Source organism: Astatotilapia calliptera, chromosome 20 (genome assembly GCF_900246225.1).
Source record: "Astatotilapia calliptera chromosome 20, fAstCal1.2, whole genome shotgun sequence".
NCBI lineage: Eukaryota > Metazoa > Chordata > Actinopteri > Cichliformes > Cichlidae > Astatotilapia > Astatotilapia calliptera.
Genome location: NC_039321.1, coordinates 1,099,097 through 1,116,148, shown reverse-complemented (window position 1 = coordinate 1,116,148; position 17,052 = coordinate 1,099,097). Strand labels below are relative to the sequence as shown.

Sequence of the window (17,052 nt, the reverse complement as noted above, 5' to 3'; positions counted from 1 at the left end):
TGCTAACGGCTGTCTAAATGACTCGGGTAAAGTTTGTAGCATGCTGCTTGTTGTTTTTGTCTGCTTCCACTTTGCACTAGGATGATGTCGGAGTAAATGTGCAGTCATATTCGTTGTGTTCCCACTAGTGCTGTCAGCGCTAATCTGAAATGACGTTAACGCCACAACACGGCAAATCTCCGTTAACGAGCTACCGCCGATCGCCCCGTGCGTGGGGCTGGACGGCCAACACGTTAACGAGCTAACTGCGCTAACACACTAGCTCCCACCCATGTAACTGAGCATTGCATGGCACATCCAACACACTGTTTTACTTTAGTCCATAACGCGCTTACCTTCAGGGTCATACGTCACATGAAAACCAAAATGGTTCCAAACGCCAGATCTGAATGAGGCTCAATTTGCCATGTTGCAAGGAGACCTTAGCTTCTGTCTCGCTAGCTTGCGCTGCGCTCAGTGGATCTGCGCTCGACAGTGCAGCCTAGGCGGAGTAGTCGAGCGCAGATCCACTGAGCGCTCAACACAGACAGCATCGTCAGAAGGAAAGCTGATAAAATAAATTACAAATGTTGTATTGTTCGATACATATGCGTACCGAACCGAAAGCACTGTATGAACGGTTCAATATCGATACGAGTATCGTTGCACTCCTAGTAAACACAGTCACACACATGTGATCCTGTGTGTGTTTTGTCTGCATGTCGCTGGTTCTGGTTTCTGACACTGGGACCTACAGCTGTAAAATTTTGCATGTTTATTGTTTATGTTACATAATATTAAGTGAACGACCCCGAGGGCGTGGGGTCGGGGGAGACAGGAACCCCAAGTTAATAAAAAAGAAACATCCAATCAGGACGCAGGCAGGGCGCATTTAAAGGTTGACCACATGGTTACACACCTCCAGGCTACATTTATTTAAGATGAGTCACAAACTCTGTTTTGCTTGTTTGATGACAGAAATGCTGCGCACGGTCATTTAAAACTAGATGAGATGTCAATAAAGCTGCACACCAAAACAAAGAACCAATCAGAATCGACTAGCTTTGGGTAACCGCTGTAAGAAAGAGGAAACAGTCTCAGAGGAGGTCTGCTGTCACACGAGGCTCATATGACTCAGAGAACTGCAGGTAACAGGTGCATCATGTGACATACAGGGAGCAGTTGCAGATAGCCAACCCTGACACTGACCTCCAGCGCCTGGAACACCGCCCTGCGGTACGAGGCCAGCTTGGTGTAGGAAGCCTGGCTGAAGAACTTGGGGAAGGCGGTGAGGGAGTCCAGCTTGTCTGCAGAAACCTGGAGCAGAGAACACGGCATCAAACACACACGTCCCGCCATCCCGACGCCACAGCGTTTCTGCGCCTCCTCACCTCAGAGAACTTCCCGTCCCCAAACCACTGCAGCCACCTCATGCCGTGGCTGGCCTGCCGCTTGCCGGTGGCTCGCCACGTCACCACGATCCCCGGCCACCACGAGAAGCCTTTGATCTTCCCCCAGACCAGTTCGCCAATCCCGAAGCCCTTGTTGTCCTAAACAGAGACACGGGAGGAAGTGCTGAGTTCATTCACGAGCATCGTCACTTTGTGTTAATTAAAGACGAATCAAAGATTAAAGTCGGGTGAAATCAGTGCGAGACGTTTCGTACAGCAAAGTCTCCTCATCGTGGACGTGAACGTCAAAGCGTTATCAGACGCCGGTCACGTCTGCGAGCATTCCCTAAACCTGCGGACCTCCCACTTAGTTGGTTTGTAGTTTGACTCTGTTCTGTTGTGGTGCAAATATAATAAAAAAGACTAAAACAAAATGTGTGTTCGTCCACGTCGGCTGAAGACTCGCTGCTTCCTCTGCAGAGACTTCATCACTGATGACATCACAGCCGTTTCCCGGGGCAGCGGCTCTTTAACGAGCAGCTGGTGGAGCCCGGGCCATGTGACCCTTCAGCCCAGCGGGCTGCGTGGATGCTACGCCCCTCTGACGGAGTGGCTCCTCTGAGCTCAGAGCTTCCATCACGAGTTTCCACGTGGACTCCTCGGGTCATTTCCAGCTTCGTTTATTATTCCTGGACTCCACCGGTTCCACCTGATTGGCTGCCCTTCTGTAAAAGTCTAAACAGCAGCCGTACTGCCTCTCTGTGACATCGTACAGTACCAACAGCAGAAAAAAACTGAACAATGAGAAAATAGAAAGCCAGCACAGGTCGCCCTGTGTTTGAAAGTGGCCTTAAAAGGGGAGGAGCTAAATCTTGTTGAAGACAGAGGATGAGAACCGCACTGATCACATCATCACAAACGGGAAGATTTGCACTCATGTGGACTTACGCTGTACTCCTGCTTGGTTTCGGAGCTGGACAAGGTGCTGGTGCTCTGGGCCGAGTCTTTGGAGTCTTGTTCCATGAGCTCCAGTCGAGGGGTCTCCGGGACCCCGCCGGACCCGACCGCAGGTGCCCGAGGATTCCCGGGACACTGAGGGCAGGGAGAGGGAAGGTTGACAGAGGAAGAAGTGGGAGGAAGACCTGTGAGGAGCACAGACTCGACAGCAACAATCATCCTGGAGCTGTGATGAGTCGGCAGCATCATCCCGCTTTGACCAAATATTCAAACACAAAGTAAAATGAATAAAAAGCATCTTTGTTAAACTCTTTTATGAAAGAAGAGAGGATGAAGGAGGAGAAGCGATTCTGCAGGCTGCAAACTGACAGCACCACCGCTACCCCACCCTGAGGTGGATGGATGTGTATCTGTGCAGCTTGTTGCATTGTCCCCTCCCTGCTGCCCCCTGCTGGTCGCTGAGTCAGTCGAGCCGTTAACGTTTTGCAGACTTTCATAAATCCAAATATCTTTTTCTGTATTCTAGAAGAAGATCAGCTGCATCTAAGCTCGCCGCGTGGACAACATGTTTTATGTTTTTAACGGCTGCACATTCCCGAGAGTTTACCCGAGACGTGCCGTGCTCCTGTTTGCGGCTCTGTCTGCGAGGCTTGCCGTGTGCGTGCGACGTCAGGCCGGCCTGGAAGATGGTTCTGGGTCGAGGCGTCTGTCTCAAGCCCTGAGACGCTCCTGAAGACTTGTCCTGCAAAGAGACAAACACCAGACCAGTGTCCCCTCTGCTCTCGCCTAAATCACAGGGCGGTGAAAAGCTCCTACGCGAGAGTCGTACCGAGTCCCAGGTGCTTTCCTCGTCCTCGCGTCTCTTCCTGCTCCTCTTCCTGCTTCCCCTCGAGCACTGGTTACCATCTGTGGCGGGAAGACAACAGATGGACAGAAGGTGAGACAGATGGTACGAGAGAAACTGAATATTTTCGCGGGACGGCGTCGCTGGGCAGACGGCTGCCAAAGTCAAAGAGCTTAAACGTGACGATTTGGGCAGTTCAACAGCTTCAAGAACAAACACAAAACCTCACACAGCAGAACATAAACATCTCAGTTAAGTGATTAAAAATGCACTAAATGTTTAATAAGTGAAGACACAGACACGCTGCATCGCTCCGTCAGGCTCCAGGTTCTCGTGACTTTTAAAGAACTGAAGCAGAAACTTAATCTGAAGAAATGCAGCTCATCATCATCATCATCATCATCATCATGCTGACAGCAGGAAATCATCGCCGCAGCAGAAACATGAAGTGAAAGTCTGAGAAACGCGTGACCTCACTGGCAGCTGTAATCATTCACACATTTTCCCTTTTAATGTGAAGTTTCTGTCCGCAAACACACAGGAAGCCAGCGGACCTTCAAAATAAAGGTCTCACATGAAATAAGTGACGGCGTAAAGACGAGTGGCGTGAGTTACCCTGAGGCGAGGCAGCGTCTCCGTTCTGTTTGGGGCTGAAGGGTGAAGGCGGCTCGGCCGCAGTCAGGGGGCTGTTCTCATTGGTCAGTTCCACTCCGCTGTCATTCTCGGACAGGCCCTCAGCTGGAGGCGTGTCCCCGTTCACCGCTGCCTGGAGACAGAACAGAATCACAAACACTGTTATCTGAGATAAAGCCTCGGAGTGAGGCGGGACGCAGACGAGTGGCAGAGGCGCCCCACAGAGACGCCATCGCTCCATCAGCCCTCCACCCGGAGAGAAGAGAGAGATGATGGAGCTCCACAGAAAACATTTTATTTTACATTTCACTTCCTGTTACCTTTTACTCAGTTTGTCACTGTTATTACCTGAGACTTGGCTGCGGCGCACAGAGTCGATGCTTTCAGGAACCGTAAACGGTAAAAGTTTGGCCTAAAACCAGCGGGAGCGCCGGTGACCAGCAGATGATCAGCTGATCATCTCCAGTGTCAGTTCTTAGTTTTTGGCCCTTACACGTCTTCTTCTCACATGTTTTTAAGGACATGCTGCACACAGAGATATCCCAGGTTTCCAGGTAACTGCTCTTTAGGAATCACCCTGTTCGTCTAAAAATACTAAACTGTGAGATTTTGACAGACTCTACTAACGAAACAGGAACAGACGATGTGTTGAAAATCTTTGCCCGTGTGTCTGTTATGTGCAGATGCCTTCATAATTAAATGAAAATAGTCCGGCACAAGATCAGCCAAATCAAAGGTTTTGTAAGACCTCCAGAAAGTCTGGCTCCTTGAAACGAGGGCTGGCTCAGGACTTCTGCACAGCACTGTGCTGCTTTGCATTGTTCCAATAAGCAACTTTTCCAACTCCCAGATTTTAAGTTCAGTGACGTTAAAGCCTGAAGTTTGTGACGTGAGCGCACGCCACCCTGACCCTGCAGCCCACACAGGGCTCTGCATGACGACGGCGTGCTTGACGTGCCGACACCAACGCTCCACATTCCCGAAGCCTCAGGTCATACTCAGGCAAACACTCACCGGAGCCTCTGGCCTCACCGCTGTGACGGCTGCCATTAAAGCGTCACGTGACAAACGATTAGCGCGCCTGACACTGAGCTGAGAGCGGGCAGCCGACGCGGTGCAGTCAGGACTTGTTCAGGCTTCTAATCTCCTGACTGCCGCAGACGTTTGGTGCCGTTCCAAGTGGGTCATCCGTCATCTCCAGCATCCAATACGTTAGCTTACTGTCCGTGTCGTACTGCTGCGCTCTGTGTGTGTGTCAGCTGAGACTCTGTGGTCTTGTGGGTCTTGCAGGCAGGTCTGCAGCGTTAAACACAGCCTGGTTACAAGTCCAAACACTGACATGTCAGCAGTTTTCTTTGTTGCTAGCTAAATAAAAGCACTTCAAACAAAAAGCCATCAGGCACGAGGATGTTGTGTAACTACAGTCCAAAGCCTCACTGCCTTTTACGCAGTTTTACTCTTTGATCTGGGAGAATCCACCCACCGTGTTTAGCTTCAGGCCACAGCTGTGTTTCAGGCACAGCTGTTCACGAGCAACACTGACACATCTGCGCCTCCACCTGGGGCGGTGAGAACCACCTCACTGACAGGTGGATGAGCGCCGCGTTGAACGGCTGCTGTCTCATCATACGTGAAGCGAGCAGCGTTCACACAACCTGTAACTTTAAGTGAAACTTTAAGTTAGCTTGTCTTAAAGAGACACCACACAACTGCGGCGGTTACAGCGGGCGTAGTCATAGCGACGCTGTACCGTTGGTGGTTTGATCCCTGGCTGCTCCAGTCCGACCCGACTGTGACATCAGGACCATCGTTTACAGCTGCAGATACATTTATAGACAAACTAAATCATGTCCTCCGCTTCTCCTTCTTCCTAACATATTCTACATATTTGAGATGTTTAGTCCACCAATCAGAAAACCCGAGGTCAAAAGGTCAAGAGTTCCCATTAGTGGGTTTCAAACTGCCCAGGAAGAACAGAGGGCAGGTCACGGCAGGTTTAAAGGCGCTGAGCAGTAGGTCTCCGAAGGTCTTTTCTTCTTCTGTGTTTTTACTCGTTTTCGGGTGTCTAAACAAATCCTGAGGCTGAAGCTGGTCAGAAGGACGCTGTCACGTTTCAATCAATCACTGCACCGATTTTGAAGCAGATACATAGAAAGCAATGACGGCTCAGGACTCTGTGCTTCATGAAACTGCCGGACAGGACGGCTTATTTTAGGAAAAACAAGGACTCGTGCGCGTTACTGTAAAACTGCGTCACCTGGCTGCCATCGCTTTCTTTTCGCACACACGACGGCCCATTTACAGCATCTGTGCTTTGCACGACTCCTGTAATTGTTCTAATCGTTATCTCAGACACTGTCACACACTCAGTTAAGGATCTTGGAGTCTCTGGTGCAGGACCAGCACTCCTTTGAAGAGCGTTGGATCCATGACAGCAGATGACTGTATAGTTTTCATTCCAAGGCACACCTGGACTTGTCCCGTGCACACCAGTCTGCTTCGGCACACGGTTTGGAAACCAGCGGTTCATGTAATCCAGCGTGGCATTAGTCATGTATGTTATGAATGACCAAACATTTGGCCTGACTCCACCGTGAGAGGATCGAGGCTTCCAGAACAGCACTGATGGCGTTTCATCTTCTCACTTTGTGCCCAGCTTTGGTGAGAGACACCATCTGACTGGTCACACATATCCAGCTGGTTCATCCAATCACCTGCTGAGCACTCTGATTTGAAAGTGTCTTTGTCTGTTTCCAGCGAGGACTTTACAAAAACATGTTCTGTGTGAGCTTGAGACGGTGCAGAGACTAAAATAATGGAGAACTAACGCTGAGTCTGTGTACTCAGGCATCGGGCATGTTCAGCAGTAGCTGAAGTCAACATCTGACTCAACAAACTACAGCCGTGAAAGAAAAGCAGCGCGCGTGACAAATCTGCAGCGCTGGCAGCGAGTCAGGATACAGGAGCGACGAGGAATCCGCGCGGCGAGGACACGAAGGCGGGCGGGAATGCTTTCGTTGCTCCTTCTCCCGGCATCGCGTCAGAAGAGCCGGACACGTGAGTTCGTGCAGCGCCATCCCTGCTCTGCCTGAACACGAACTTCAGCGTCCCACTGAAAGGACCGATTCCACCTTAATCCCCACTGTGTGTGTGTGTGTGTGTGTGTGTGTGTGCGTGTGTGTGTGTGCGTGTGTGTGTGCGTGCGTGTGTGTGCGTGTGTGTGTGTGTGTGTGTGTGCGTGTGTGCGCGTGTGTGTGTGTGCGTGTGTGTGTGTGCGTGTGTGTGTGTGCGTGTGTGTGTGCGTGTGTGTGTGTGCGTGTGTGTGTGTGTGCGTGTGTGTGTGTGCGTGTGTGTGTGTGCGTGTGTGTGTGTGTGTCTATCCCATGATAGAGCCGCTGCAGTAGCTGCTAGCTGTCTGCGAGGCTGCACCGCAGCTAGGTGGAGCCAAACATTTTATGTGTGAAGAACTTTGGTACTTGTTCTAATAGTGATTTAGTGACAAGGTGCTGCTGTTAGTCTGGATTTAAGCGAATGCAGGCTGAAGCTGCCAGTGTTTACGACCAACATCAGAGTGCAGCCTGCAGCGGAGCAGCAGCAGAAAGATCATCACGACACTTTAGAGAGTCAGAGGAAGAAAACAAGCAGCGAAGGGGAGGAAGAGGAGGGAAGGAGCAGCTGTGAAACAGATGGAAAATTCAGACTGTGCAGAGTTTTTAAGCCAAATGACCACAGTGCATATCTGCATCTGTTTGTGATTGTTAATGCTCGTAAAACAGTGTGTGTGTGCAAGTTTCCACTATAACAAATGAACTCTGTGAACTCGTGAGAAAGTGTGCGCTCAGTGCGGTTTGGAGCAGAAACTGCTGAGACGGCTAAACGAGGCAGGAAAAGTGAAACACGCTGAATCGTTTCAGCTGCTGAGACATTCGCTCACCGAGGTCACGGCGCCGCGTCCTCTGTTGGTTTGTGGATGCATTTATTCCCCAAGAGCTGGTCTCACAGACGCCACGTTAAAAATCACGACATATCCGACCTCACGTCCGGAAATCCATTCATTGTGGCGGGAATGAACTTTGTATACGTTGTGGGTCAATCTGCTCCATCGCTGCTGCTGTCTGTGCGGTGCCCATTTATTCCACCTTGTGCCCTGACTCCACCCACTAAACGCTGAGTCGGTTTCTTTGTTTGCTTTGTTACAATGAATGAAAACGCTGTGCCGGTAAGTTTACTGACTGGTTTTATTTATTAAATATTAAATATCACTTCCAGAGTCGAGTGATTTTTGTATTTTTGTCCATTCTGGATGTTTTTTGTTACTTTTCTAATTAGACTTAAATTCAGCTGAACTGAACCTTGTCCCACTTCCTTTTGGGACCAAATGAGTTGTTTTGTGTTGTTTATAATAAATATGTACACTCGGGCTCGTTAGTCGAAGCTCCTTCTGATTATGAGCCGTCGAGCTGCAGCCAGGCTCGCAGACACAAGAAAACAACGACGCTGACATTTCGGAGATTTTGATTACAGCATGATAAAGTTCAGCTACTCCACCCTGAAGTAGGTGGTCTCCACCTCATGCAGGACTGCTGCTGATGGCAGCTACCACTCGCACACCAAACAGAACTTTTCAGAAGGACTCGGGCCTGGAGCGAGCAGGAGGCACCGAACGCGTGGGCGGCATATACGACCTACCAGGCGTCAGGGCAGCGGTCGGGGGATCGTCCATGAACAGAAGCTACACGAGCGTTGACGTAGAGACCAGCTGGATTTAATTTAGTCCATCTTTAAACCTTCACCCGCAGATTTCTGGAAGTGAGAGCTGAAGCAGTGTGTGTGAGCTGACGTGGAGTCATCCATCCACCTGCAGCTGCTATGAAGTCCGAGTGGAGCAGACGAGGGAGGAGCAGCTGTTTCATGAGCCTCTGCAGATGTTTCAGCTGCATGAAGACTCCACAGGAGCTCTGTATGTGAAAACAAGACCGGGGAGTCCCTGCTCCAGCCCACCGTGGAAACTGCTTAACCTAACAGCTGGATGAAATAGCACAGCTGGAGGGAGTTCCTGCAGCACAGCTGGATGTTACGTGGCCCCGGCTCTCACACCGCGCTCCGCATCGCTGACAAACATATTAAAACATAAATGATGACGCTATGGTGTCACAGTCTGACCTAGAGACTCGTTGTAAAAACATCTGGCTGCACGCTTATGTGGTTATACACACTCTGACCCAGCAGCTGGAGCAAACAAAGCTTCTGCTGCTGGCACCAATATAAGAAAAGTGCTTCCTCAGGGACCCTGCAGGACTGAGCATCTCTCTCCTTCATTACTTCTGCTTGTCGGGTCGCGGGGGCAGCAGCCTCAGCAGAGAAGTCCAGACCTCCCTCTCCCCAGCCACCTCCCCCAGCTTGTCCGGGGAAATACCAAGGCGTTCCCAGGCCAGCCGAGAGATATAATCTCTCCAGCGGGTCCTGGGTCTGCCCCGGGGCCTCCTCCCGGTGGGACATGCCTGGAACACCTCACCCAGGACCACCTCAACTGGTTCCTTTCGATATGGATGAGCAGCGGCTCTACGCTGAGCCCCTCCTCAACATGAGGCCCAGGTGAAGTCAGACACTGTCACCAACAGCATGATCCAGGTCAAAGGACCACAGAGCCTTCCTCTCCGCTCTCAGCTACTGAACTCCAGGTGACTGACGCTCTTCGTTAAATCGCTCATTCTGCCTCGTTTAGTTTCACACCAGAACCAAAACACGGCTCGGCGTCGGCCATGTCAGCGCACACGCCATCATCATCCTCACCGTCCTCCCAAACCTGCTTCCCTGGATATCCGTCAGCCCTGTGCCTCAACAGGAAGTACAAAGCAACGCTTCACTTCCTTTTATGGCCCGCTGCTGTGGTCACCGACGCTTCTTTGAAAGATCGAGCTTGTGTTTACTGAGAGCCGCTCTGGCTGGTGTGACCCCGCGACGCCTCACAGGCTACGTCACGCACATTCCTTGGCATGAAGCAGACTGCCCCGCGGCGCTCCGATGATGCTGTCAAATCGTCTTAGTGACGGCCAGAATGATTAGAAACACCGGGTGGAGCGTTTTCACCAGGGGGGCTGGAAAGCAGCGAAGACCCGCCCCATGCCACAAGTACGGCAAAAACCGAGGCCTCGTATTTCCTGCTTAGGATTAGCTCGGACGTGTGTGCGTTTGTGTTCAACACGTCTACACTGCCGGCGTCATGACCCGCTCCTCCTACCTCCTCCTGTGCAGGGTGAGCGAAGGAGTGCATCCTAACCCAAAAGCCTTTCTCCCCTACGCACACAGGACGGTGCTGAAGCTGACAGCCAGTGACGATGCAACAAATCAAAAGATGCTGACTCACACCACCGCCGAAGTCCCAAAACAGCGGTAAAGAAACCCTGAAATTATTCCCTGAGCAGGAAGTGTTACGGATCAAAGCTGCCCGACTTTCCCTGAATCCCAAAGAGCAGAAAAGAAAAGCTGCACAAACACTCGGAGACGAGAGGAGACGAACGGGTGGAGGAGGTGAAAGTGGAGAAAGAAGAGAAGCAGATGGTGGCGGATCAGTGATGGAGTGATATATGAGTGAAAGACAGGAAGTAACGGACGACAGGAGGAGCCAAGTGTGCGTCTGTGTGTGCGTGTGTGTGTCTGTGTGTGTGAAGTGAATCCATTTGCTGAGCTTATAAAGAGGCCACTGTGCTCCCTCCATCCTTTCCTCCTCGCTTCAACTCCTTCCTCCCTCTGTCCTTCCGTCTCCCAAACATTTCTGGTTTCCGCCTCAGCTGTGTGTGTGTGTGTGTGTGTGTGTGTGTGTGTGTGTGTGTGTGTGTGTGTGTGTGTGTGTGTGTGTGTGTGTGTGTGTGTGTGTGTGTGGCACTGCATGCAGCCTCTCTGCTGACGTGCATTCTCAATTAGACTCATGTAACATGCTGGCGGTCCTGCCCGGGCATCTGCCTTGGCAGCGATACACACTCTCCTTTAAACCCACAGCTGGCTCAGGCAGCAGCTGGGGGAGTGGCCATGACTGTGTGTGTGTGTGTGTGTGTGTGAGACTCACTGTGGCCGTCATGTTGTTGCTCTTCTCCATGATAGCAGCAGAGTATTTGTTGGAAGGCATGGCGGTGGCGCTGGATTCCCGTGTCTGTGCTGACTCCTTCTCAAACCTGCAGGACAAAAACGTGAGACAGTTTCCGTCAGCGTCACGTCTGCTCGGAATAACGCTCTTCTTCCTCGGGTCCTCGGGCAGCTGGACTTACAGCTGGAGTTCACTGAGACTTTACCAGAGGAGTTAGGGGTGGAGCAAGTCACCTACTGATCGTGAGGTTGGAGGTTTGATCCCCAGTCTGCGCTACTACGTGTGAATGTTAGATAGAAAAAAGCATTTGTGTGAAACACATGGTTTTCAGCTTCAACCAGTTAAACCGCCTCTGAGGCGAGCTATTTTAGCCCCTCCCCGTGTCACAGGTAGTGCTGGGCTGCACAGGTGTGGGTCTATCTTTAGTTTTAATCCATCAGAGAGAGATCACACCTCCAGCGATCGAGTTAATTAAACAATCTCCTCACTCTTATTTTGAAATTCCATTCTGAAATACAACAAGCTCAAGTCTTCCCTCCAGGCCGAACCGGTCACCGGTTACCTCGTCGTCGTTCGGAGAGGATCTCAAACTCTCCATCAGGTGGAGATACGTCCAGGTTCTGATAGGCTGAGAGAGACACGAAAACTAGTGGCTGCCTGACGGTGCAGGCGGAGTGCCTCGGCCTCTCTGGAGAGGCAGCCGACAGACTCGACAGGACGACCTAATCACTGCTTTAGGTTAAAGACAGAAAATAAGGAAGGATGTTTAACATAAAGCTGCGACCTACACGCCCATTCCACATCCTGGGCCTCTGCAGAGAGGATGCGCAGCTGAACAATCAACAATCGCCGCTGTGGCCTCGGATGAAATTCCTCGGATACTCCAGACTTCCTTCCTAACGCTGAAGTGCTGCTTTAATGACACAGCTGATGATGATCGTCAGTTTCACTCAGAGTTTGTTCGGAAGCGGAGCTCGAAATGTTCACGGCCGCGCTTCAGAGTGCGTTCGACGCAAACGGCGTGAAGAAGAAGGAGAAGTGCGTCGATGGGGCATTACTGCGGCTGAGCATGACGACAGAGGCAGAGCACAAACACGAATCTGTGAGAACAATCAGGAGGAAAGAAGAGCAAATAAAGTCACAGTGAGAACGGATCAAAGCATCGAAGGAAACGAACGACCGAACAGCACACGGAAGCTGGATGAGGGAGCAAAGGAAAGACAGAAGGAAGGAAAGAAGGAAGAAATGGATGAAACAGAAAATAATAGAAGCCAAAGTAAAGACGTGACACGATCGGACGCTCCCCGACCTGCCTGCGGGTTTTTTCTCCCTCTCCATTTCTGGGGTTGTTTATGGAAGTTGCTCCGGAAGTCAGGTGCTGAAGGGCATCTGAAGCTGTTTCCAGCTGTTTGCAATCATCAGAGCTGTTTAACAGCGGAGTCAGGTGACGGTCAGCGCTAGAATATTTCGCCAAGCCCGATAGTTGTGACGTGAGAGCGGACAGACTGACTGCTTGCCTGCTGTAGGATTTCACGAGCGCGGGTCATTGCTGGGAACATCGCAGGACGTCGTAGCACCACAGGACAAACGCAGAGGAGAGCGGGCCTTTGTGATTGCTGCGCACAAACTTGGAACAGCCTGGTCATCGTCTCTCCAACACTCGACATTTTTGAAACACGTCGGAAACACATTTTTACTCTTTAGCTTTGAATTGTGACTGAGTTTCATTCTCTGTGTGTTTGTTCTACTTTTTACTGCATGCAGCACTTTAATCAATCTGTGTTGTTTTTAAATGTGCTTATAAATAAATTGATTGATTGATTGCATATTTGCATTGACTATTGGACTAATTTATCACTGCAAATAAAAGCACTGCCTGTTCTCCAAGAGTTCACACCTCGCTGCTCTGTGGGACTGATCTGACCCAAAAAAGCCTGAAAAAAGCAAACACACAAACCTATCAGTGTGTGTGTGTGTGTGTGTGTGTGTGTGTTAGGCACACACCATATGACTCTGCATTCTCCTGAGCCTCATGCTGGTCAACCTAAATACTCATTTTATTGTGTGTGTGTGTGTGTTTACACCACAGACGTGTGTGTAGGTTAGGATTTCAGCGAGGTTAAAGGTCAGTCTCTGGGTACTGAACGGTCGCAGGATGATTAAGGTGATCTTCTCTTTCTGCTCAGTTCCAGCTCGTCTCTTTTTGGACTACAGCAGCTTTGCATGATTCACAACTCAAAATAATCCTTCTTTAGGTGACACTGGACTTTGCTGCACAAAAGGATGGGCGCGCAATGGTAAAGCGGAAACTGCATCCAGGACACAAACAAATGCATTATGCTTCAGCTCTGCACAGAATACATCCTAAAGGCTAAGCTAGCCAGACAGCATGCTAACGCTAAGCTAGCCACGAATGTAGCGTGAAAGCTGACCCCAGCTGTGAGAGTCGGGCTGTGTTTGTACCTGTCCGTGTTTTTAAAGTAGAATCATCATGGCGACTGCTTTAATGTCTCGTTGTGCCGTCGAATTTGTGTTCATACCTACATACTAAGATGCCGTCATTAGCACGTGTCGCTGTGTGTCACCTGTTAAATGGTGATTATGTGTTTCAGGTCGTTTAACTTCCGGCGAGTAGTGCAACAAACTGATTTCTCCTGAGTGTAATTAAGTAATGTACCGCATCACTTTGAAGAAAACGCCCCAACGCCAAGGGGAAACACCTCCAGCACACACAAACATTTGATCCACAGTAGTGCTGGGCGATATGGAAAAATATTTATCACGATATGAATTATTTTATATCACGATAACGATATATATCACGATATACTGCAATGTTTCCACTTATTCTCTGAAAAGTGTGACAGATGTCATTGCTCACTTTTCTCCAACTTTATTTTGAAGGTTTAAAGGAACTGTCACAAATGAGAAACGTGCATTTTAGTGCAGCAATATAAACGCATCAAAGGAAAACAGCTGTGGCCTTCTTTATTTTCAAAATCATACATTTAAAATGAACTTTTTAAAGTGCACAACAGTTTCAAGGTTTTCTGCCCAAAATATTTGTTTTACTAATATGCATATCATATATGCTAGTAAAACTAATGTGTGTATGTATACTAGTACTACGTGCACGTATATACGCACATAATGTACTTTATGCACGGTAAATACGTAGCGATGGCAGACTCATACCTTGGGCTAACATGACTCCAGTGTGGTCATGTGGGAAGTCCGCAGTCTGTCAACAGCGAGCGCGGCGTCTTCGTTAATGAAGCGGATGGTTACGCTCATGCAGGGCTGCGTATCTCTGCTCGTCCACAGGTCAGCAGCCAAGGCTTAATGCACGACACTGCAAACATCCTGCTCTACTTTGGCCGCCATGCTTCGTATAAGCGAGGCAACTCGACTTTACTGAAGTGCTTACGACCGGGCATAACGTACCTCGGATCAAGGACTTTGACGAGGTCACGAAAGCCGTCCTTCTCAACTACATAAACAGGGCCATGCCAAATGCAACGCGAGACGGCGCCTGTGATTTGTTTATGGCGCTGGGACGTTTTCTCATACGGGCCTCGTGTGAAAGGCTGCTGCATCTTCAGCTGGTATAGTTTTTCTTTCCCAACTTGCTCCCGTCGTTCCACAGCTTGGTTTAGCTCGGATTCTCTGGATTCTTCTTCGTGGGCCTTCTGTAGGTGATACAAGAGATTTGTTGTGTTGCCATCGGGCGCGGGAATAGTTTTATAGCATAGCTTACAAATGGGCGTCTTCTGCTCTGTGTTGGTGCTGTTGAACCCAACAAGTAACCAAATCACAGACGTACCCCGTTTTGGTAAAAGTGCTTCTTCTTGGGCTGCCTGTGCAGCCGTCTCTGCCTGGTGCATGTCCGGGCATGAAGCACGTAAAGCAGCACCATGTCGCAAAACCACAAGACGGCGTTTCTTCATTTTTTTTAATACTTTATTTTCTCTTGCATAAAGTTAGAGAATGCATAGTGACAAGACAACACTAATACATTTGCCACAGGCTATTTGATGATATATTTTATGTAATAGTTTATAAAATTAGGTTAGAAACGATAGAAGACAAATGGCACGATAGACACTTTTCTGTCGTCCACACGGTAGATATATGTGGTCATGTCGCCCAGCACTAATCCACAACATGCAGATTATGGAATCAAAATCACTCAATTCGTATAAATTCCCATCTCTACTCAGCAGACTTGTAATCGCTTCACAACAGCGAATGAAAGAGCGTTAAATGAGGTGAAGTTTCCTCATGTTGCAATAAACTGTGTGCACACTGGGGTCAAACTGAGTGTAGGAGCTACACAAACGCACATGCATCCTCTGTGCTGTGTGCACATTCGGGATCGTGCACTCTCACATGCTTTGAACCATAAAACAACCACCTGCATGACTCTGCCAGGTGCTTCCTGCACACTCAAACACATCAACTGTTTTCCATCATGAGGAGACTGGATCCACCAATGACTGTCGCTAAAATTCAGTGGCTGAAAATAAACAGGGGGGCGGTAGGCGAGGAAATCCACCGGCATGCCGCCATCGTGGAAGCTCTGAATTCAAGTGTTGGAGAGTGGATCAACAATCAGTCGATGCAAACAAGGACCCGCCTTTCAGGGCTGCGCTCAGGGGTCAAGGGTCATTTAAGTTTTTTTAGTTTGTTTTCTCGTTAACCAAGTGAGGTGACAGGTAGGATCTACAGCCCTGCTGCTCTGCTGAAAGCCCAACGTTCCTGTCAGCTGCACTGAAGCTTTCTTAGTTTCCTGTTCGAGTTTCCCGTCTCGGTGGACGGACACATCCTGTTAGTTTGGTCTGGAACGAAAGCACGAGCTAACTCAGTTTGTGGCCGCTCGAGCCTCACGCCTGCATGCACACCTGCAGACAAAAGATCCAAACAGGCCCTAAAAGCCTGTCTCTAAACTTCAGATCCAATGGTTTTATGCTAGAATCAGCTTTATCCCCAGGAGGAAGGAGGAAACCACAATGTGACTGTTGGGATAGATTTGTGGCCCCACAACGTGAGTAATTACGCCCACACACACAAACACACACACACTTATATGGCTGGCAGGCAGCAGGAAGTCCTGGGTGAGGAACTCCCCCTCCGGAGAGGTGAAAGAGTTCAGACACTAAACAGCGCACTGCTCCGAGTCCCCACGCTTTCAACCTTTCACCCACTGTGAAACCCAACAGGTGCCTGAAGAAAACGAGGTCTGACGAGAGGGTGAAATGGTCGCGCTCACTGTGAGGAGCAGACATGTTTGGAAAGAGTGAATCTGACGGGTGGAAGGCGGTGAGGGGGGTCAGCCAGCCGTCAGACCTGGATTAGTTTCTGCTGCTGATGTGTCCAGTTAAGCTCATCAGAAGCAGGAGAAACACTCCACCTCATAGGTGTCGTTCTCTCATTTAACGATTTTAGTTTCTGGCCTCGGCTCTCTGCATCTTCACCTCATGCTGTGGCACAAAGACCCAACAACAGTATATAGCACTGCTTATAGTAACAGCACTATAAGCCGGCATCACGGCCGTCATCAGCGGTGACGTACAGAATAACACTGTCTCCTGCTGCCTACACGACACCAGAACCGCACAGGGGGAGAATCTGTCACCACAAAGACTAAAGCTATGCAAATTTTACATGATGGAAACTCCCACAGAGAAACAGAACAAACGGCTCAACTTCTCAGAGTTACTATGTTTCTACATCACACGGGAGACGACAGCGACGTGAGAAATGCACATGACTGAAACCCAAAGCTGCCATCGCCACAGAGGCCGGCAGCTGAAGCCAACAGGCTGGACGAGAACCTCAGACACGCTTCAACATTTTATTTATACAAATCACAACAACAGTCGCCTCAAGGCGCTTTAGGATAGATCCTACAATAACACATACAGAGAAACCCAACAGTCATATGACCCCCTATGAGCAGCACTTTGGCGACAGTGGGAAGGAAAAAACCCGTTTTAATAGGAAGAAACCTCCGGGTCAGGCTCAGGGAGGGGCGGGGGGAGGAAGACAGGATAAAGACATGCTGTGGAAGAGAGACAGAGGTTATATTTGCCTGGATGGAGCTGGGACCACTTTCATCCACCAGGTTTCGCCCCCTGGTGGATGTTGAAGCAGGTGTAAGGCAT

The 17,052-nt window shown here is 49.7% G+C and overlaps 1 protein-coding gene across 3 annotated transcripts in view; it reads right to left on the bottom strand.

Moving 5' to 3' along the window:
* dnmt3bb.1 (DNA (cytosine-5-)-methyltransferase 3 beta, duplicate b.1) overlaps nt 1–17,052 on the bottom strand; it is a 48,104-nt gene that overhangs the window by 18,612 nt on the left and 12,440 nt on the right. For all 3 annotated transcript variants that reach the window (XM_026154951.1, XM_026154950.1, XM_026154949.1), the window contains exons 2-8: nt 10,871–10,976; nt 3,787–3,937; nt 3,157–3,233; nt 2,935–3,069; nt 2,319–2,462; nt 1,371–1,529; nt 1,189–1,296 (exon numbers count right to left, since the gene is read on the bottom strand). In XM_026154951.1, the coding sequence (XP_026010736.1) occupies nt 1,189–1,296; nt 1,371–1,529; nt 2,319–2,462; nt 2,935–3,069; nt 3,157–3,233; nt 3,787–3,937; nt 10,871–10,930 (834 nt within the window). In that variant the 5' untranslated portion in view covers nt 10,931–10,976. The remainder of the gene's footprint in view (nt 1–1,188; nt 1,297–1,370; nt 1,530–2,318; nt 2,463–2,934; nt 3,070–3,156; nt 3,234–3,786; nt 3,938–10,870; nt 10,977–17,052) is intronic.